The sequence below is a fragment of the Calliopsis andreniformis genome, unplaced genomic scaffold, assembly GCF_051401765.1.
Source record: "Calliopsis andreniformis isolate RMS-2024a unplaced genomic scaffold, iyCalAndr_principal scaffold0022, whole genome shotgun sequence".
Classification (NCBI taxonomy): domain Eukaryota; kingdom Metazoa; phylum Arthropoda; class Insecta; order Hymenoptera; family Andrenidae; genus Calliopsis; species Calliopsis andreniformis.
In genome coordinates, this window is record NW_027480432.1 from 13,366,063 (window position 1) to 13,387,814 (window position 21,752).

The following is a 21,752-nucleotide window of genomic DNA, read 5'->3' on the forward strand; positions in this document are numbered from 1 at the left end:
AAAATTCGGTGCTTTCCAACTACGCTTAAGATGACACAACTATCCAGTCCCCTTCCTTGCAAATAAATACTATTAACTTGTATATATAGATAAACTTGTTTTAATCGTTCATAAAAAATATGCATTAGTATAAGATATTCCACAAAATTTTCATTGTTTGACTTCTAATGGAAATTTCATAAAAATCTCTATGTATTTCATGCTCACCTATGAGTCCACTCCTAAGTTTTTAGTCTTTTACAACTAGAATTTCCTATATTAATGACTTTCGGATAACGATACTCAGTATCAGGACTCTCTAAGTTTGAAAAAGCAAACTGTAACGTTTGTCAAGCGTTGGCAGTATGGTGAACATGTACACGGCATTATCCAAAAGCCATTGATACGAGTCCTCTTGTAAGTCGAAAAGGGAGAATATCTGGACCATTGAAAAGATTGGGTGTGACTTGTCGGCGATTTGGACATAAACGTTTTAAGAGTCAGAAAATAAGGCTCACATTCACCTTCGCTTTCAACTTTCGGAAGCTGTTCGAAGCAGTTCCAAGGTAGTGGTGTATCCAACGTATCTAACCACGTCTCAAGGTAGTGGTGTATCCATCAAAGCGGTAGTATGTGTAATAATAGAGGAAATTCTTTAACTCATGTTCCCAATCTGATATCGCAGGGTGGCCCCATCTCAACTTCATCAGACGGCTATATGTCTGTTGGTAATATTATTCCTCTAACGATAACTGTGCAGTAAATGTCGACTTGGCAACTTTCAGAAAGTTACGTAGCTATTCTAGGTTCTTAATGCAGTCAATTGTGCATATTGCAACAAAAAACCTAAGTTTTTGGTTAAATTATAAGTCAAAAAGCATTATCGCATACACATTTTGACTTGTTTCATTAAAATGTATAACTGGCAGAAGGAACAAAGTCAATCCGACGACTTCGACATATTTATATCTAAACACATTTTTCATAAAAATGACCAATGGGACAAATGGGATAATGCTTAAGTGGATATTGGATTCTAAACCACTCCAGTGTCCACTGTTTAAGTGTCGTTAAGTTTTTGTGTCCAGGAGAGATCTTATTCCTGGGTGGAGTCTTATTCCTATGTGGAATTCTATGCTCAGAAAAGATCCTATTCCTAGGTGGGGCACACATTTCTGCGTGTAATCCTGTGGTTAGGAGCATGCCTATTATTAAGTAGGGTTCTGTTCACAATTATAATGTCACAATTATGACGATATCATGTAATGTCAAAAATTTGTCACAAAATAGGCGCAGGGGAATGACTAAATTTATTAAATTAAGTTGTTGTACGTTGCATAAATATTTCTGTACTAATTATTAAAGTAATCTCCATATAACTTAACAGATTGTTGAATAATCTAACAGACTGTTACCTTTGCAGATTTACTTTAATAAAAGAACATTTAGTTGAATTCAATCAGTTGGCAATGGCGAATGCAGAGGGCTCTGATAATATGTTGAATAGAGTTATGCCGAAAGATAATATCGGACTTGCCGCCCTTCTCAGAACAAAGGAGGCTGCTTGGGATAATGGTGAGTGATAATATAAATTTGAAATAAACAATTCTGGAAAAATTCCAAAAGATTTATTAGAAGAAAATGAACTATATTTATCTCTTAAAATTTTTCTTTGAAATAGATAGAATTCAAGTTAAAAGTGCTTAAAAAGTCAGTAATTTTTAACTTGAATTATATCCATCTTAAAGATAAATGACAAAGGATAAAAAGATTCCTTTTTTCTTATAAAGCTCTGGGAATTTTTTCATAATTTTCTATCTCGACACCTACTATTAGCAACTTAAAGGAAGTTTAGAACGAGGAATGCCATAGAAAGAGACCATATTTTCCACAAGACTATTTCATAAGATTTGTATAAGATTTTTTTTCTGATGTTTTTTTAGGCCTTCCATCCGATCCAACACAAGTACAGCAACCAATTTTAGTTTGTACAGCACACATACATTGGGATCCAGAATTTTGTGATGTCAAATTAATCCAAACGATGATGCTCAGCAATGAATTACGGTCTATTTTGGATCAGACTGGTCAATCGTTTCGGCTGGGACACAAATCTGACTCTTCGAATGTCCAGCTGCTGCTTTGTGGAGATTTTAATTCTTTACCCGATTCAGGTAAAAAAAAAAAAAAAAACGAAAAAGAAGAAGAAGAAGAAGAAGAAAAGAAATATATATACAGGGTGTCCCAAACAAAGTGCAGGAGCCGGAAATGGGAGATTCCTGGGGTGATTCTAAACAACATTTTCCTTTGAAAAAATATCCTCCGAAGCTTTGTTAACGAGTTATTAACGAAAAATCCCGACCAATCAGAGGGCGCGAATAGCGAGCGCTCGACCGACCAGCGTCAGGGCACAAGCTACGCGGACGTCCGCTATTCACCGTGCTCGAGGGTTGGACAAAAAACTCAAAAGGTTTACGTCAATGCTCAATTTCTCCTAAACAATTGGATGAAAAATTATGAAAAAAATTAGTATCACGTTAACTATTGAGACACATATTATAGAATTTTTTCAGATTTTTAAATTAATTATCCAAGTTGTAAAAAATAAAAAACGAGGAGAAAGAATTTAAAAATACCGATTTAGTAAAGTAATGCCATAGTAAAAAAAATAAAAAGCAATGTTTTCGTAGTTCCTACGGATTGTATGTTATTTTACTGTGTACCAAAACATTGAAAATTGTACAAGAATACTGATTTCATAATGAAAAAACAAAAATTGAACGTATTCGTTGCTGTAATCGGTAAAAAGTACGGAAACATTGATTTTTATTTTTTTAATTATGACGGACCAGAGCAAAAAATGTTTAAATAAATTGAGATTAATAATACGACTGTAGTAATATGAGTAATTACTATTGGTAAAACTCACCCATTCGGAGAGGATTCACTTGCTGCCTGAACACTTGCTCCATTGGGTCACTGTGCCGATCCCGATCATTGGGGGACGATGCCCAGGTAGCGTTGATTACAGGTACAGCACCATAAGAAGCCACCTTGCATTTACAACACTTCGGTCACTAACACTGATCACTTCACCAAACGAGCACTTGACCTTTTATTGACCGACAAGCGATTATTTTGAAACGATCTGCGGCATTCCGTAAATAAAAACAAGATGTTACACAGTTCGGCGGCGAAATTACGATCGATACTGGCGATTCTTTCCGAAGTCTTTTTCCTCGTTCCCTCGCATCCCTCCGGCGCGACTTCTCAGGGTGTAGCTTCGTCGAAATACTCGAATTTGATTTGTTAGTTGACACCAACGAGGTTGGATCTTCCTCGGTTACTTTTTTTCAGTGGAGGTGGTAGTCTCCTCTTCGGGTCGAAAAAGTCACAAGCAAATTCTTGGGGAAAAGCAAAGGCATATCGGATTAGAGTAGGAGACGGCAACGAGTGTCTCGTAGATGTGGCCGTTTATGATCACAGGTATTGGCCTGCAAGTTCAGCGATACCCCGAAGCCGAAGGTCGCGAGGGTTGTGTCGCGCTTACCATTCAAGTCCTTTCGATGCATTCGGACGGATGAAATATGGAACTGCTCGTCGGAAAAGTAGAAATTGGGCAATAACATAGAGATCTTGAGTTTCTTGTACTTCGAGCACAGCAAGTAGGAAACACTACGCGTAACTTGTGCCCTATCACTGAACGGCCGAGCGCTCGCTATCCGCTTTTTGATTGGTCGATGTTTTTCGTTAATAACTCGTTAACAAAGCTTCAGAGACATTTTTGTAAAGGAAAAGGTTGTTTAGAATCACCCCAGGAATCTCCCCTTTTCGGCTCCGCCACCTTATGTGGGGCACCCTGTATATATATTTTACTATTTTCCTCTCATTACTTATCATTGTAATTATTGTTGTTATTATTATCACTATTATTATTGTTACAAGCCGGTTATGGCTGGAATTGTCCGTAAAATACGGATTTACTTACAGTATTTACAGATCGCGATACGATGTTGATAAGCATAAACGGTCATCACATTTGTCAGTGATTGACTGGTTAACGGTTTAACAAGTCGAATCGATATTTTTGCTTTATCTGCGTTTTGCGAGCACGAATAGGCCGTTGGAATATACCCGGTAGTGTGACTTTGAAGTCACATACCGACATACCGATTTTATTTCAGTTTTAAATCACCAGATGGGGACCCTATTTGGAAATTCTACTTTGAGTTTTGTAGAATCCCTCAAGGGAGGGATCTACAATCACCAGATGGGGACCCTATTTGGAGATTCTACTTTGAGTTTTGTAGAATACCTCAACGGAGGAATCTACAAGGGAGGGATTCATTATTGCCTTGCCGCGAAGGCTAGATTCCTCCACGCGTTCTGGCCCACGACTTTTCTTCTCCCCCGAGCTAGCCGAGGCTTCCGCCGTATCTGCTCTGCAAGGGTTGTGGACTTTCCGAATTTTCTCGTGCTCGGCACGAAGGTGCTGGCGCCCATCTGGACGACTGTTCTCTTTGCCGAGCGACTTGCATGGCGGATACGGCGAGGTTTATCAGGCACCCCTGCCTCGAGCTCACGGTAGCTCAACGCCGGGAAAACACCTGATAATATAAACTATCACAAACTATACAAGAAACAATTTAAAATATAGAAATGCAAAATAATAAAAGAAGCATAAATTGTAAGAATGAAATTGTATCATTTTGAGAATATGTAATTCTTATTATGCGCGTCGATACAGTTAAAACTTCAAATAATTCAATTACTCCTTTATTACTGTAAAATTAAGAAACCAATGTTCCACATTTCTATTTGAAACAATAAACCATAAAAATGGAACTATATCGCTTTTAAAGTGTATTTTTACTGTGTATCAGTAAACTATTTCTCATTGCATGTCTGCGTTACATATTCTGCAACTTAAATTTATTAAAGAGAAAATATTTATACATGGTGTAACATGTATACGTTTCAATATTTTAAGGGGTGGTAAAATACTCCAGTTGAGTCATAAAATCTCTTATAACATAGTGTCCGATCTGCTTTTGTTTTGCAGTAATAATATCTTAAAGTTAGCACTATGTTCTGAAATGAAGAGTAACTCCTGCATATCGGTGAGACAAACACGTTGAAAGAGTCTATTGATTCAGAGAATTCGTTTGCTTGAGAAAGTTGTGTTTGTTTCGGAAAGCCCTGAACATATGTTAAAACTGTTACGAGATAGGACGTAAGCAGCCGGTAAGGATAGATATATGTATTTCCAAAGAGTATAGTAGTTAAAGTGTTAGTTGGTACAACGGACGAAACTGATGCGAGATCGGTGAGTTATTGGGATTATTGTAGACGAGGACGAACCTGTTGTAAACTCAGGGAGCCCCTTGAAGATAGATGTGGTTGCGGACGAAATTGACTTGTGATCAGTGAGCTGCAGGAGTATGAATTTCATGAACGCATCTGATGCGAAATCAGGGAGTCACTAGGATCAGTTTCACAGACGAACTCAAAATAAATTGAGATGCTGTTAAGGAGGTTGAATAACGTACAGTCGAACCTGGTGTTAACTTTCGTGGAGAAACTAGAATAAATTGAGAAGCCATCTAGTTGGATACAATTTTCTTTAGAAGTAAAGGCATGCGGACGAATCTGATGTGGAATCAATGAGCCGCAGGAAATATTAGTAAGCCTCGTAACTTATTAATTATTAATTGATACAACTTGAGTGGCTAAGCTGTGTCGTAGGGAATCTGTCATCTTCGAACGGGAACGCTTATGGTAATTATAGGTTTGAAAGCAATCTAATCAAGTTGCAATTCAGGTGATTTACGTAGAGAATAATAAATGTTACACTATTTACCTAACACTAATGTTTATTTACACATATATACAAGCAGATTCAAATAAAATTTATGTCAAAGTAAAAATAATTTTCAAAATAACTTGTCTCCTTGAGGAAAAACATGTCGTAAACCATAGTGAGATCTCCCAGATACCTAAAACTAAATTTTCCAAAACGCAGTGACTCATACTTGCACACAGCTGCAACCACTTCATGACCCAAGGCCTTGCCTTTACAAATTCGAAGGCCAAACTGACTAATAACCGCGCGCTCGCTCGACGACCATCTACCTGGTCATGTACGCTACACAATGATTACTTTTGTATATGCTAAAATCAGCCTTTACGTACAAGTGTATGATGTAGTGTTGTCGCGTAAAGTGTATGATTTTAATACTTGGTGTTAACGCACAGACAATGCGAGGACTTTCAGAGTGGTCGCTGAAATTGCCAAATAGAATTTATGCCGACTTCCGGATTCTATGAGTTTAAACTGTAAACTCGAAAGGGAACTCTGGCCTGGTCTAACTGAATAGCAACCAACTCTGACGAACTTGACTGCCAACGTAACGATACTGTTTTGAACCCGTTAGGGCTAAAATTTTGGGGTTTATATAGGCCAGAAAATGAGTGGGAATTCGTTAGCAATTTCCATATAAGGAATCGTGGTTGCTACCCAGCTGCTGGGAGTCGCGCTCCCATTAAGATATCGAAAAACGAAAACGCAAAGGTGTTTCCTTTTCAGAGGCAGAGACTCGAATATTTGGGAGAGTAACGGAAAGTACTCTCCGTACGTAACAAGACCTTCATAAACAAAAATCCTTCAATGGAACTCATATTGTAAATGGTCGTCCCTCCTCTGTCGATCACTGGGTCAGTCTCGAACAGCTGGCTGCCGGTAGTCTTTTGGATTACGCTGCATTTGTGTGTGTTACCTACGTTCTTTTCTACAATTATTTGTTATCTTTAAAGCTTTATAAAAGTTAAACCGTAAGAGATATAATAAAATGTATTAAAACATTTGTCTTTTATTACTCCTCCTTAATATATTTGCAAAATTACAAAATCCTTTGATTCCTAGTTTGCCGTATAGATGTGTTAACTTTGAAGCATTATTACTGCAAAATGGAAGCAAATTGGACACTATGGTACCAGACATTTTATGACCCATTTGAGGTTATCTACCACCCCTTAAGATATTGAAGCGCATACATGTTACCTGTATACACTTGTGCCAAATTAGTCAAAATAATTGTATTTATTCATAAAAAGTTAGTTAAAAATATTATAAATCTGCTGATGTTACAACAGTTGAGCTACAGAATTAAAGTAAAACCTAAGTTGAAATAGAATCTCGATATGTCAGTTTATACTTCCAATAAACGGCCCTGCTAGCCGTGGATTTAGACACTGGGGGCGTCTGAGCAAGATTTCCAGAACTATATTTCTAGCAAGTCGGCATAAATTTATTCGAAATTCTCTGCATTCATTAGCTCTAGTTCTGACAGAATCAATGGAACTTCGTGTACGTTAACTGTTTCATTGCTTCGTGTCTAGAACCTATCCTTCAAAAATGTCCCAAATATTTAGAAACGCCCTGTATGTAGTTATCAAATTAAATATTTTAAAGTAGCATTTTTATTTGTGGATGAGATTGATGAATCCGACACTGATATATTTTTCATTCACAATAAATACAGTTTTTAAAAAGTACAATTGTTTTCGCAGTAACAACTACTTTAATTCATTCCGATAGCAATTTAGAAGTTTCACATTTTAGCATCATTATTTGTATATTAGCTTTTATACGTTCATCCGTTCATTTTTCCCTTTAATAAGAAACTCCAATTTAACTTACTTTTACATATTGTATTAAGAATAGAGGGATTAATAACATGCAAAATTCCATTTCTGAAACTTGTAAAACTGTTAAAATTAATTTTTACTATAATTTTTTTGTAACGCAACAACCTTAACATAACAATTTATAACAAATTGAAATGGTTTGAATTAAACCTGGAATTTGATCGAACATCCGGCAACCCGACAGCAGTAACGTTCTTATTACAATGTACATAGTGCAGTTTTTTAAAGTTGAGCCCTGAGGTGTGCCATGCGGTCGTCCATGAACATGAAGGACTGCACCCCCAAGGGGGGTTTGGGAGCGCTGCGGATACCTTTACGGAAAGATGTAATAGGGATTATGCATAGTATACATGCTTTAGATATTTTGTATACTTTCGCAAATTATATACATTCTGCACTGTTTTGTAAACTTTAATTTCTCATAAATGTCTGTGCTAGATTTTTCATAAATCGACAAAGGGTATTTTGAATCTACAGTTTTAGCTGCAATTTTCTTTTCCAACTACCTGAGAAGGTACATCCTTGATGTACGTTCGGCGAAGCTCCGGCCTGATAAAACATCATAAAAAACGGTCAGTTCTTGCGTTCCGAGTCACTGCTGTCGCTTACCGTTACCTTGCTAGGTTTTTCCCAAAAACGGTAGGAGTGAATTTCTTCCCTCCGTACAGGGAGTATTATATTTGCGTTCTGTGCGGGCAGTTCAGTACGAACACTCGAAACGAAAGGTTGCTGAATCGACAGTACTCTTGTACACTATTTTCTAGTTTGTTTAATAAATACTTATCTTTTTGGAAACCAAACCTGCTAAACATCCAACAGTCTGAACTTCTGTAGTCTATACAGGGTGTAACATATTATTACGAATGTTACGGATTTCGCACGCGTCGCGAGCTCGCGTCCGTTTCGGTGATATAATTACAGTTACGCTACTTCATTAAACTATTTTATTTACAAGGACAAGGGAATTTACAATGCTTTTATACCTCGATTCTCATTACGACTTGATGTGTTCTCTTTGACAGCTGTCAGGCAACTCCGTTTAATCGATCTTCGAAAATGTCTTCTTCGACCGTCTTCTTGTTCTTCATTGCGAGCACAGCAGGCAATGTCCATGTACCTAGTGCTCGCAGTAATGTATACGTTTCAATATTTTAAGGAATAGTAGGGGACACAAAATGGGTTATAAAATATCTCATAACATAGTGTCCGGTCTATTTCCGTTATGCAGTAATAGCGCTTTAAAGTTAACGTATCTGTATGGTAAACTAGAAGTCTGAGGATTTTGCAATTTTGCAGATACAATAAGGAGGAGCAGTAGAAGAAGCAAATCTTAACACGTTTTGTTGAATCTCTTAGGCCCCGTCCAGACAGGTTCCCTGCGAACGCGAACAGAGCTGAGAACATTATGGAAGGATAGATAAATGGAAAAAAGGTGCTGCAGATAAAACTAGAAGATTCTGGAGGTTACCGAAAGTACCCGAAAATCCTCAAAGAAGTAATTAGGCAATATTCGGAGCAAACAACTCGGAACTGTCTGGACGGGTGCACATCGTGTGCAGCGTATCGCTTACCTCGGTGTCCAGATAGACCAAATTGGCGTTGGCCTGATATTTGCCACGTGCAGCGTGCACCCGTCCAGACAACGCCGAGCTACTCCCCTCGAATACTGCCTAAGCCAAAGTTATGCAAGCCTGGGCTCTCACACTCTCGCTTCTGTAGTCACGAAAACCACGCTATGAAGGTCGATATGCTATTTTAGCATATGCTATGTCCCTGTTTATAAAGAAGGTCTGATACTACAAACGACGTACGTGTTTGTGGAGCAACAGAACGATTGGAGGGGGGCAGGCTAGTGAGGGGCCCCTACGCTGGAGACGGCGCTGGCTTAAGCACTCTTTGGAGGACTTTCGGGTACTTTCGGTGACCCTCGGAATTTTCTACCTGTGTCTGCAGCATCTCTTCTCCATTTACGTATCCTCTTAGGATGTTCTTAGCTCTGTTCGTGTTCATAGCGAATCGGTCTGGACAGGATTTTACGGTATAATTTTTATAAACTTTTAAATATTGAAAATGCTTGCAGGAAAGAACATAGATGTTAAGGTTTGCGTTTCTTTAATAACCACTATCGTTTTAACCTTTACATAGATAACTTTATTTTTTGAAAACGTGTGTTAGCACGTGGTTGCACATAACAAGCAAGCAAATGCGTATGCTGAACATTCTGTAAAACCAACTAAAACAAAGATCACTGGAACATTTATTTTATTGCCAACCTAACACTCTCCTTCAATAAAATAAATAAATGACTCAGACAAACTCAAAATACCATATTTTCTTTAAACCATCTACTCAGTAAATAACATAAAATAACATGATTATTCATGAGATTAAATCAAAAATAGAATTGAACATGAATAGTATTCGACAAACTAAATGAACTGACTTACTCAATTTTCAGTTAATCCTAAGCTCGAGCGAAATTTCTCAAGTTGTTGTTTCGCTACTGGTTTCGTTAAGATATCAGCAACCTGATTTTCACTTGGTATATATTTGAGCTGGACAGCTCCTTCTTTTACGAGTTGCTTGATATAATGATGCCTCAATTCTATATGTTTTAGCCGTTTTATATTTCCTTCAGTTTGAGCTATTTTTATCGCTGACTGATTATCTTCAAAAAGCAGGATTGCTCCAGTTTCTCCGACTTCCAACTCTTCTAATACTGATTTGATCCACTGTGCCTCAGTTATTGCTGCATCTAATGCAACGTATTCCGCTTCACACGACGACAATGCCACCGATGACTGCTTCTTCGATGACCAGGAGACAATGTTATTTAGTAACTTCAGTACGAAGGCCCGTGGTTGATTTTCGATCTACTCTATCTCCTGCCCAGTCCGCGTCCACGAACCCGTATATGGCCTTGCTTTTCTCGTTTCTAGAGTAAATTAGTTTTAAGTTGAGAGTACCCTTTATATAGCGAAGCACTCTCTTAAGGGCTTAGGGTAGTCACGTGACTCTACGAGATTTCCTGGTCGGTATCTGCCGTTACAGTTTTCTTTACAGAAATAAAATTATCCACAGACATGTGGCTGCCTAATGAATGCGAGATGGAGCCACACTATGATTTCCTATAGGGTTATCGTTGTATCAGCAGCCCTATTCTGCTCTTGTTCTTCTTGTGTGATCAGTGCGTAGGAGAAACGTATAAAGAAACTCAGTCAAGTAATCAGAGTCACGTTTATTACTTGGTGCGCTTGCCATGGAAGCCGGGCACGCTCTCCTGCCTGTCTGCCTACCGCGCGCATGCGCATCGCCTTACCCCTACTCCCCATACTTGGGAGTACGGAACGCTGGTCCCCACACACTCCCCCCCGAGTGTCAACGACTTGGGATCACATGGGCAGTGTGGGTAGGTATCTTACGCGTGACAATGTAGGCGCGCTTTATGACGAATAATACATGTGGTCGATGTATCTATATATATCTTTATATAAAAATATTCTATTTTTTTGGTAGTTTTAGGACCTTTAAGTTTCTTACTTTCTAGGCTTATTCTCTAGATTAGGTGCGAAAGTTACAGTTTTCTTACGACTAGGGTAGGTTCTTAGCGCTGGGTGTGCGTCGCTCGGCACGTTCCGTGACGGTGTGTCACTACCGCTGCTTAACAATTCGTCGCATACGACGTATGCGGGTTTTAGCAGTTCGACGGATACGTTCCTGGCCTCTCCGTTTACCTCGATGGAGTATACGCGCTCGGACGCTCGGGCCAGTACTCTGTGCGGACCGGTGTAGGGTCGCTTCAGCGGTTTCTTAGTCGCTTTACATAACAAAAAGACGTGTGTACAGGTGCTTAAGTCCTTATACACAAACGCGCGCTTTTTGAACTTCTGCGCGACCGGCACTGGGCGAACTCTCCGCATGCATTCGCGAAACTCCTCTAAGAATATTTGAGGATCGGCTGTTACGTCCTCCGGGAGAAAGAATTCTCCGGGAATACGGAGCGCGATTCCGTACACGTTTTCCGCCGGCGATGTGCCCGTGTCGAGACGGACGTGGTTTCGGAGACCGAGTAATACCGTGGACAATACGCGAGTCCAGTTCACGTTCGCGTGGCACATTATTGCGGCCTTGAGCGTTCGATGCCACCTCTCGATCATGCCATTTGAGGCTGGATGGTACGCTGTAGTGCGTATGCGATGGCATCCGGTTAGCCTAAGCAACGCTGCGAATATTCGCGACTCGAATTGGACGCCCTGATCGGTGGTCAGGACCTCGGGCGATCCGAAGCGCGCGATCCACTGGTCGTAAAACGCGCGAGCCACCGTTTCGGCCGATGTCTCCTTCAGAGGAACCGCTTCGGCCCAGCGTGTGAAGCGATCGATTAAGGTTAGGCAGTAGCGGTAACCACCGTCGTCCGGCAATGGGCCAACGAGGTCCATATGCACGTGCTTGAAACGCCCGTCCGGGGCCACGATTTGCCCCGGCAACATTCGCACATGACGCGATATCTTTGATTTTTGGCAGTGCACGCAGTTCTTGCACCATTTTGCCACATCTCTGTGCATGTTAGGCCATACATATCTCTGCCTGACTAGTCTGTCCGTGACCTTGGCGCCCGGATGTGCAAGGTTGTGGAAGGTATCGAAAACTTGTCGACGCAGCGACACGGGTATGTATGGACGGATTGATTCCGCGGACATCTCGCAGTATATGTGGGTGTGTTCCGGTCCCCACATCAGTCGCTTCAACGTGAGAATGGGCTTGTCGGACTCCCGAATCTCTTTGAGCTGTGGGTCGTTCGCTTGTTCCCTAGCGAGTTCGACTAGACTGAACTCGGTAGGAAGACGGATTGACTCGACCCGTGAAAGTGGGTCCGCGACCGTGTTCTCATCTCCGGGTATGTACTCAATTCGCGTAGTGAATTGAGCGATGTACGTGAGCTGACGGGCCTGACGTGGTGACGCCTTGTCGGAGCGCTGTGAGAAAGCGTACATCAATGGTTTGTGGTCCGTCGCGATCGCGAAATCGCGGCCTTCGAGGAAATGTCTGAAGAACTTGATTGCTTCGTACATCGCGGTCAGTTCGCGGTCGTATGCGCTGTAACGGCACTGCGCGGGACTGAACTTACGCGAGAAAAAGCTAAGGGGTTTCCATTCACCGTCGATCCTTTGCTCGAGGGTTGCACCCATTGCGAAGTCGGACGCGTCGGTCACTACTCTCGTCGCCGCCGCGTCGGAAGGGTGTGCCAAGGTCGTCGCGTCGGCGAGATCGGTTTTTACTTTGTCGAACGCGGCCTCAGACTCCGGCGTCCACACGATTTCCGTCCTGTCACTTTTGCGCGAATTCGTTAGATACGCGTTCAATGGTGCCTGTACCACCGCGGCGTGGGGTTGGCTACGTCTGTAAAAGTTGGCCATGCTCAGGAATCTCCGGAGTTCCGCGACTGTGCGCGGCCTTGGGAATTTTGTGATCGCCTCGACCTTTGCGGGGGTCGGTTTTAACCCGTCGCGGTTCACTATGTAGCCGAGAAATTCCAATTCGGGCACGCCGAATTTGCACTTTTCCGTGTTTATCCTTAAATGGAAATTCTTCAAGCGTTCAAGAACGGTTCGAATGTGTTTCTCATGCTCCTCTGCCGACGACGAAGCTATGAGGATGTCATCAATGTACACGAACGCGAAATCCAGGTCTCCGAGAGCCCGGTAAATATAACGCTGGAGTGTCTGGCCCGCGTTCCGCAATCCGAACGGCATCGCCAGGTACTCGAAAAGTCCGAATGGGGTGATCACCGCCGTCTTCGGGACGTCCTCGGGAGCGACCGGGATCTGATGATACGCGCTGTGTAGGTCAAGGGACGAAAAGATAGTTTTCCCGAATAAATTCGCCGAAAAGTCGTGTACGTGCGGCACGGGGTACTTGTCAGGAACCGTGACGGCATTCAGTCGGCGGTAGTCGCCGCACACCCGCCACTGGCCGTTCTTTTTCTTCGTCATGTGAATGGGGCTTGCCCAAGGACTGGATGACGGTTTGCATATGTCTGCCGCGGTCAAGCGTTCAAACTCAAGTTTCGCGGCGCGCAACTTGTCCGGGGGCAAACGTCGTGGTCGCTCTGCGATCGGTGGACCGCGAGTTAATATGTGGTGCGAGACACCGCGTGCCTCCAATGGCGTCTGCTGAGCTAAACCGGTTGCCTCCGGGAAATCCGCGAGGATTCGCGCGTACCGACTCGACGGGTTCGCGGTGTGGATCGAGGTCAACGCCGTCGGTCTCAAGACGCCGAGTGTACATACGCTCGTCAGGGAGTCCGTGAGACGACGCTTTCCCAGGTCCACCACGAGGCCGTAATGCCTGAGCAAATCTGCGCCGATGATTGGGTACGGCACGTCGGCGATACAGAAATTCCACGCCAATGGGCGCCTAAGCGCTAAATCCAAAACGCGGTGCGCCTCGCCGAACGTGTTAATTACCGTGTTGTTCGCGGCATATAATTTAAACGCGTTCGGTTCGCGGGCAATTTTGTTGGGAACGGGGAGTAACGAAATTTCCGCGCCGGTGTCGACCAGGAAGAGTTGTCCGGATCGCCGGTCGCGCACGTGGAGACGGTTTCGCGATATCCACTCCCCCGCATCAGTCTCCGCGATGTAGGGGTTTTTCAGTTTCCCGCGACCGTTTTTTCCTTCCAGCTACAGTTTCCCTTGCACATCCGCGCGTCGGATCCGAATTTCCTGTGTGCCCAGCACAGTTCTCGATTTTCAGAGCTACTTCGCTTGTCGTCGCGTCTCGACTGGCTTCGCGCCCGCGCACGCCCGCGGTATTTACCGTCTTTCGAAAGACGTTCTACCTGGGTTGTTAATTTCGCGAGCTCAGCCGTGAGCTTGTCTACCTTGGCCTCCAGCGTGGGTGGGGTCGCCGCGCCGGACACGGGTGCCGCGTAATTAGGCCCTACATTCGTTGCCTCGACGATTTGGTCGGCCAATGACGCGATTTCCGATAATTCGGTGATTTTCGAAGCCGCGAGGATTGCTCGGCACTGCGACGGTAACTGATCCAGAAATATCGATCTTATGACTGACTCGCTGCATCGCTCGTCATCCAGGTTCCGCAGACGCATCAAGATCTGAGTTGGCTTCCCGTCTGTCAGAACTTGACCCTTCAGCAGTTTCCTGAGTCGGCTTTCCGATGACGCGGAATACGTTGCCAAGATTCGCTCTTTTATTTGCGAGTACGGATTTGTGAGGTTCGGTGATGTTACAAGGTCGCGAAAACTCGCTATGATTTCAGAGTCTAACGCGGCAATTATCGTGTCAGCCCGAGTGCGCTCGTCCGCAATGCGCGAGGTTCGGAACGATGCCTCTACCTGGTAAAACCAGAGCGCCGGGTCCTCACGAAAGAATCCGGGAATTTTTGGAATGCGATACGAATCTATGTGCCCTGAGTTTAACGCAGTGATTTGTGCTTGGGCCGCACTCAATGCAGCCTCCGTCCTGGCAGCACGCTGCTCCAGGGTTTCCTGGGGGTTTTCGCCGGGGTTCATTATTTGCGCGTTCTACCACGTCGTCGCAGTCGTCGCGTCGTATAGTAACGCGGTTTAACGCACGCTCGCTTGTTACCGGTGGCGCTCGTGTGCCCGCTTGGCGCGTTTCCCGTCCACGAGGCACGGTTGCCTACACAAAATGGCCGCCGTGTAATGCGACGCGTCTTGCGCAATCGGAAACGGATTTCCTTGTACCTCGGTCCTTCCAGAATGACTCCTGACGGTGTCTGGGCCACGACGACGGATGCGCTGAGGTAGAAGGTGGTCCTTGGTCCAATCGGTAGTCCACGTTGTTCCTCGTTGTCTCCGATGGTCTGGACAGTTCTTTGGCTGTCCCACGCCACTCAGCCACTCGTGGTTGTGCGGGAGACTCGGCAACTCGCAGGGACGATGCTTCTCACCGTGCACGATGTTTCTCACCGCGGACGCCGGTCCGTTGTTGAAAGGGACGTCTCAGCTCGTCGGTGTCCAGTTTGCAGGCTGCGGCAAAGCCCGGTCGAGCCACGCTGGTAGCCCGTTTTTCCCCGCACGTGATCACGTCGGGGTCACCAGTATAGGGTTATCGTTGTCACAGCAGCCCTATTCTGCTCTTGTTCTTCTTGTGTGATCAGTGCGTAGGGGAAACGTATAAAGAAACTCAGTCAAGTAATCAGAGTCACGTTTATTACTTGGTGCGCTTGCCATGGAAGCCGGGCACGCTCTCCTGCCTGTCTGCCTACCGCGCGCATGCGCATCGCCTTTCCCCTACTCCCCATACTTGGGAGTACGGAACGCTGGTCCCCACATTCCCCTCCACTATATACACTACTATACGAGCCGTATGTACGTGAATTCGGCCCTTCGGATTACTTCGGATAGCTTCGGAAAGACGAGAGAGAAGGCAAATGTCAAATCTTACTCTCGCGTTTCTAAAACGCTATTGTGGTTTGGCCCAAGTCGCCCGCAAGCGACATTGAGCGGCACGAGTCATTCGTAAAATATTTCGAGTGGAAACTCTGGTTTATCTGCAAAACTAAATCAGTTTAATAAAAATTACTTTTCGAGTTTATGTAACTTGAATGTAAAAGATGATATACTTACAAGTTTTACACTTTCTACGTTCTTGATACCAGCCTTTAAAAAACAATTAAAACAAGTTCATGATGATTTCATATTAATTTACTTACAAACAATAACAGTAAACGAATTTTAGTTATCTCTTTGTATATGTGGCGAATTATTTCCTATTCGTTTTTCCTTCCGGTTTGGTCTGGGTTAGGTCAGGGTTAGCTCTGGGTATATACAAAATAAGAGCTAAAAATACATTAATTTAATATATTTATAATCATCAGAATCACGGTTGCCGCTGCGACCCCGACCGTGGCTTCTCCCATACTTTCATTTACAGACTTTCTTTTTAAAATCCTAGAACTGTAATATGAAAAATAGACACATGTTATTCACGAAATTTACTTCGTTCTTGAACAAAAAATGAATAGATAAATTACTTAGCACTTTAGCATAAGATCGCCTATGATCTACGTACGTTTTGTCGTCATGCCTCCTCTAAAGCTAGCGCCGACGCCGACGCCGACGCCGACGCCCACACCAACGCCGACTCCGACGCCGACGCCGGAGTCGGTGCAAGCTTTAGAGGAGGCATGACGACAAAAGATACGTAGATCATAGGCGATCTTATGCTAAAGCGCTCAGTAATTTATCTATTCATTTTTTGTTCAAGAACGAAGTAAATTTCGTGAATAACATGTGTCTATTTTTCATATTATAATTTTGGGACTTTAAAAAGAAAATCCGCAAGTGGAGGTATGGGAGAAGCCGCAGTCGGGGTCGCGGTAGCAACTGCGATCCTGGCCTGGGGGGAAGAGGCGGGAACGGGGGGGAAAATTTAATTATAAATTATTATAATTAAAAAGTAAACATATTAAATTAATGTATTTTTAGCAATGTCTCCTTTTATTTTGTATATATCCAGACCTAACCCAGACCTAACCCAGATCTAAGAACATATAAATATTATAAACAATTTATATTCTTTATTTTTAGTTTATTATTGCATGTAGAATCGCTCTTTCTCGATTGTATCAGCTTGTACATAAACTTGTTTTAATTTAATTTTTCATACAAAATACACAGAGAATGTCATCGTTTGATCTTTAAACTCATGCCTCAAAATTTCATAAAAATTTTTGAAGATCTCACCGAATAATCTCCTTCCGAGTCGAAACGTGAAAATATCTATATTATCAAAAAGGCTGCTTGTGCCGTGTTGCGCTTGCCGAAGCGTTTTAAGCTTCTTTCCGAATCTTTCCGAAGCCGTCCGAAGCAGTCCGAACCGCCGAGCTCACTTTCTGTTCGAACCTTACAATGTCACTGGGAATGACTTTTCATGGGACTTCTTGTAGGACATGAACGAAACACGCAGCTCGTATAGTTGCATGTGGAGTAGTGCGTCAAATTCTCGAAACTCGCGTGCTAACTCAGGGCAGCACGGGCCTCCTGATTAGGCGCTGCCTGGTGTGTTCAAGCGGAACTAAACTTGTCAGTTTTTTACTCTGTTTTATCTCTAACCTGGCAAAAAGCACTACCAAATCGCGCTGACGCTTTACGTCCTTATATTGGATGGTTTTGAGCTGGAAAAGGGCTCATTCGATAGAGGAAGGATCAATCTAGCCCGCGCTGGTCATGATTTCGCTCAGAACAATCTCTAAATTAGCTAAAAATGCTTAGATTTCATGGCTGTGAATTTGTCGATTTTTGCTTTACTTTGAACACTCATATTACTGAACATCAGCAGAATCTGATTAAATAATGACCAGCGCGGGCTAGATTGAACCTTCCTCTATCGAATGAGTCCTTTTCCATCTCAAAATCTTTCAATATAAGGACGTAAAGCGTCAGCGCGTAAACCTCTATTTTTGCCTAATTTTGTCGGTAATGTCACCGCCCTGACATATCTGATCCTAGGCCCTTAAGCGCTTTAAACAACTCTTCCGATGCGTTATTTTGATATCTGCTCAGTATACTCATTGCGGCGCTCAAATCCGGTCTCGATCCAATCATAGCATACATCAAGCAACCAATCAGTCTTTTACACTTTGTTTCCAAATCTCTATCCTTTTGGGGCTCTTTTGGAAACTCAAAATTTAACTCCAGTGACGTTGCAACAGGCTTGCAGACTTCCATACCGAAAACCTTTAAAACCTTTTTCAAGTAATCTATTTGGTCGATCTGAATATACCCATTATTTTGTGTAACATGGAATCCTAAATAATTTCAGACTCTACACAAATCCGTCATTTTGAAGCTTTTCTTCAAACTCTCCTTGAATTCTTTTACTTTTCCATCTCCACAGATAATCATGTCGTCTATGTATAATATTACGTATATCCTTTTCCCATTCTCTATTTTAACATATAGACAACAGTCAGCCTTGGATCTCATAAAACCATTGCTAAGCATAAATTTGTTGAATTTGTTGTTCCAATAGTATGGAGACTTTTTCAAACCATATAATGATTTTCTTAATTTTAGTACTTAATTTTAGTACTTTGTTTTCAGGTAGTTCTATTCCCTGCGGTGGATAAATAAAAACTTCTTCCTCCACTTCTCCATAAAGGAAGGCACTTTTAATGTCCATTTGGTATAAAGTATATCCAAAATAATTTGCGACTGAGAATAAAATTCGCAGTGTCGTTAGCCTTACTACTGGTGTATAGATCTCGGAAAAATCAAAGTTTTCTTTCTGTTAAAACCTCTAGCTACTAGCCTAGCTTTGAACGTTGTTGTTTTTCCATCCTTAACTTTAAATACCCATTTCGTGTCAATCGAAGTCTTTCCCTTCGGTTTTTCTACGATGATCCAGGTCTAATTTTCTTCCAAAGCTTCAAACTCTTGTTTAATCGCTTCTTTCCATTCTGTTCCATGTGGACCACTTATAGCATCCTGGTAGGATAAGTTTTGTTCCAACGCCAAATCACAAATTAGAGTGGTTTCAGCATCGGCAAACCTTGCAGGAGGTCGTATTGCATCTCTTCTTCTTAAATTATACGATCTTGACGTTTCTTGATGTTCTCTTCCATCTGATGTGTTATCTTGTCTGACTTCTTGGACTTCTTCAAGTTCTACTCTTGTGTCGCTATTTTCTTCAATCTCTTCTCTTACTTCAGTATTCTCTTCAGTCTCTTCTTCTGCTACAGTATTTTCTTCACTGTCTTCTAATACTCTCCATAGGTTTTACCTTATATTACCTTCTGACTTATTCTTTGAATCCGAAATATTATAGTTATCTACATTTATTTTTTGTTTGAAAATAACGTCTCTGGAAACTTCAACTTTCCTTTCTTCTTCGAAATATATTCTATACCCTTTGGTATTTTCTTCATAACCGACAAATATTCCCCTCTTACTTTTGGGGTCCCATTTTCTTCTTAACTGCTTGGGCGTTAGTACGAACGCCTCCACGCCAAAAATCTGAAAGTGCCTAACCTCTGGACTTTTGTTGTACCATAACTCGAACGGTGTTTTACCTCTCACAGAGCTTTTTCCACTCCGATTCAAAACATAGACAGCTGTTGATATTGCCTCCGCCCATAGTTCTTTTCCAAGACTCTTTGATTGCAGCATACTTCTAGCCGCCTCTACTACCGTTCTATTTTCTCGTTCAATGCGACTGTTTTGCTGTGGTGTGTACCGGCAACTTTTCTGATGAATTATACCTTTATCTTCCAGATATTCTCTTATTTCCATATTTACAGTCTCCAATACATTATCTGTTCGCAAAATCCTAACCTTATTTCCTGTTTGATTTTCAATTAATTTAAGGCATTTTATAATATTCTGTATGGCCTCTGACTTTTGCATTAGGGAATAAACCATTCGTAGATGACTCAAATCATCTTTAATAAGAAGGAAGTAACGTACTCCCCCTACAGAGAATTCTTCCATGTGCATGTATTATCTCACCGGCTTTATCTGCAACATTTGTACTCAAGTGAAATGGAAGCATATGTTGCTTACCTAGTGCGCATCCACCACAGAAGAAAGGTTTATCATCTTCAATTTTTATGTGTAATTGGTTTAAGACATTCCTGACTTGGGCAACATTTTGATGCGCCAATCTCTCATGCCATGTCTTTAAACTTTGGGTCTTTTGACTAGCTTCGCCCTAAAATGCCTGGTTCTCCTCTTCATTATCCTTATCTGTTTCTATTTCTAATTTATATAGTTTATCACTCCTTGCTCCAGTTAAAAAGGTCTCGCCATCCTTCTTTAATCTGCAGCCGTCCCGTGTTAATTCGAAAGAGTATCCTTTATCCGAAACAGCACTTATAGAAAATAAATTGCATCTCAACTCAGGAACGTGCAGAACTCTTGTAATTTCTCCCTTCTTCCATTCGTGCCCAACCAATGACTTCATCTTAATGTCACCTTGTCCAACAGCTTCTATAATTGCACCATTTCCAACCTTTACGCTAATAAGTTCAGTCAATATTTTATAGCTGTCCATCCATTGCCTATTGGAAGACATATGCTTGCTTGCTCCTGAGTCAGCATACCAAGATGATTCTTTCCAATCTATATTGTTGATTATTGCCAGAGTTGTGAAAGCAACACGGTTTTTGCCTCCTTTCTCACTATTAGAAACTTTATCTGAATTATTTGGGCTTTGAATTACTTTTTCATCCTTATACCTACAGAATTTTGCTTTGTGATTCTTTCTATGACAGATAAAGCAACCTTCTTCATCATAATCCTTCTTGAGTTTGCACTTAGTTGCAACATGGCCCTCTTTCTTACAAATATTACATATTACTGATTTTCCTGATTTATCACTCATTCCGTCAGGATTATCTCTATTTGTTGGTTTCATAAACTTATTTCTACTAGTACTTGTACATGCCAGAGCCGCTTCTGCATTCGATTAAGAGTCGACTCACTAATTCGTTAAGTCTGCGGCTCTCCACAGGTGTTGACTACCATGCACTTAAAAAGTGTTTGTACATATGTAGTAGTCCCGTTAAAATTCTAGTCACCATCATCCGTTCAGAGATTTTTTTCATCACATTTTATTAAATCAGCTTTTATGTCTTCTAGACCAGAGATATACTTAGTTATCCCTTCATTTTTATAAGTATAATTAAAGAATTTTTGCTGTAGCATGTCTATACTTAACTCAGACTTTTGTTCATATACTGAGAGTAGTTTTTCCCAGATCTCACGTGAACTATTACAACTTAATACATGGGACAATGGTCCTTTCTCTAGTCTACTTACTATTAAGTCTTGAGCTTTCAAGTCTTTTCATACGCCGTAATCGCTTGCTGACTTGATGCCACTTCCGATCCACTTGCTAACACCAGCCTTGGCCTTATAGATTCCTTTGTTTTTCAAAGAAATAATAATCATCGAAAATTTCCAAGTTTTCCAATTGGTTTTTCCTTCAAGTTGAATTATATTTGCGTTGTTCGATTACATTTTTTTTTTTACTCTCCCTTATAACCTTTCTTTTGCTACTATTTAATTTATTACCAAT

The 21,752-nt window shown here is 41.9% G+C and overlaps 1 protein-coding gene across 4 annotated transcripts in view; it reads left to right on the top strand.

Moving 5' to 3' along the window:
* Twin (CCR4-NOT transcription complex subunit 6-like twin) overlaps positions 1-21,752 on the top strand; it is a 227,186-nt gene that overhangs the window by 128,282 nt on the left and 77,152 nt on the right. For 3 of the 4 annotated variants that reach the window (XM_076391462.1, XM_076391463.1, XM_076391461.1), the window contains exons 6-7: positions 1,403-1,554; positions 1,923-2,153. In XM_076391462.1, coding sequence (XP_076247577.1) covers positions 1,403-1,554; positions 1,923-2,153 — 383 coding nt within the window. The remainder of the gene's footprint in view (positions 1-1,402; positions 1,555-1,922; positions 2,154-21,752) is intronic. The other variant, XM_076391464.1, reaches the window with a different exon arrangement.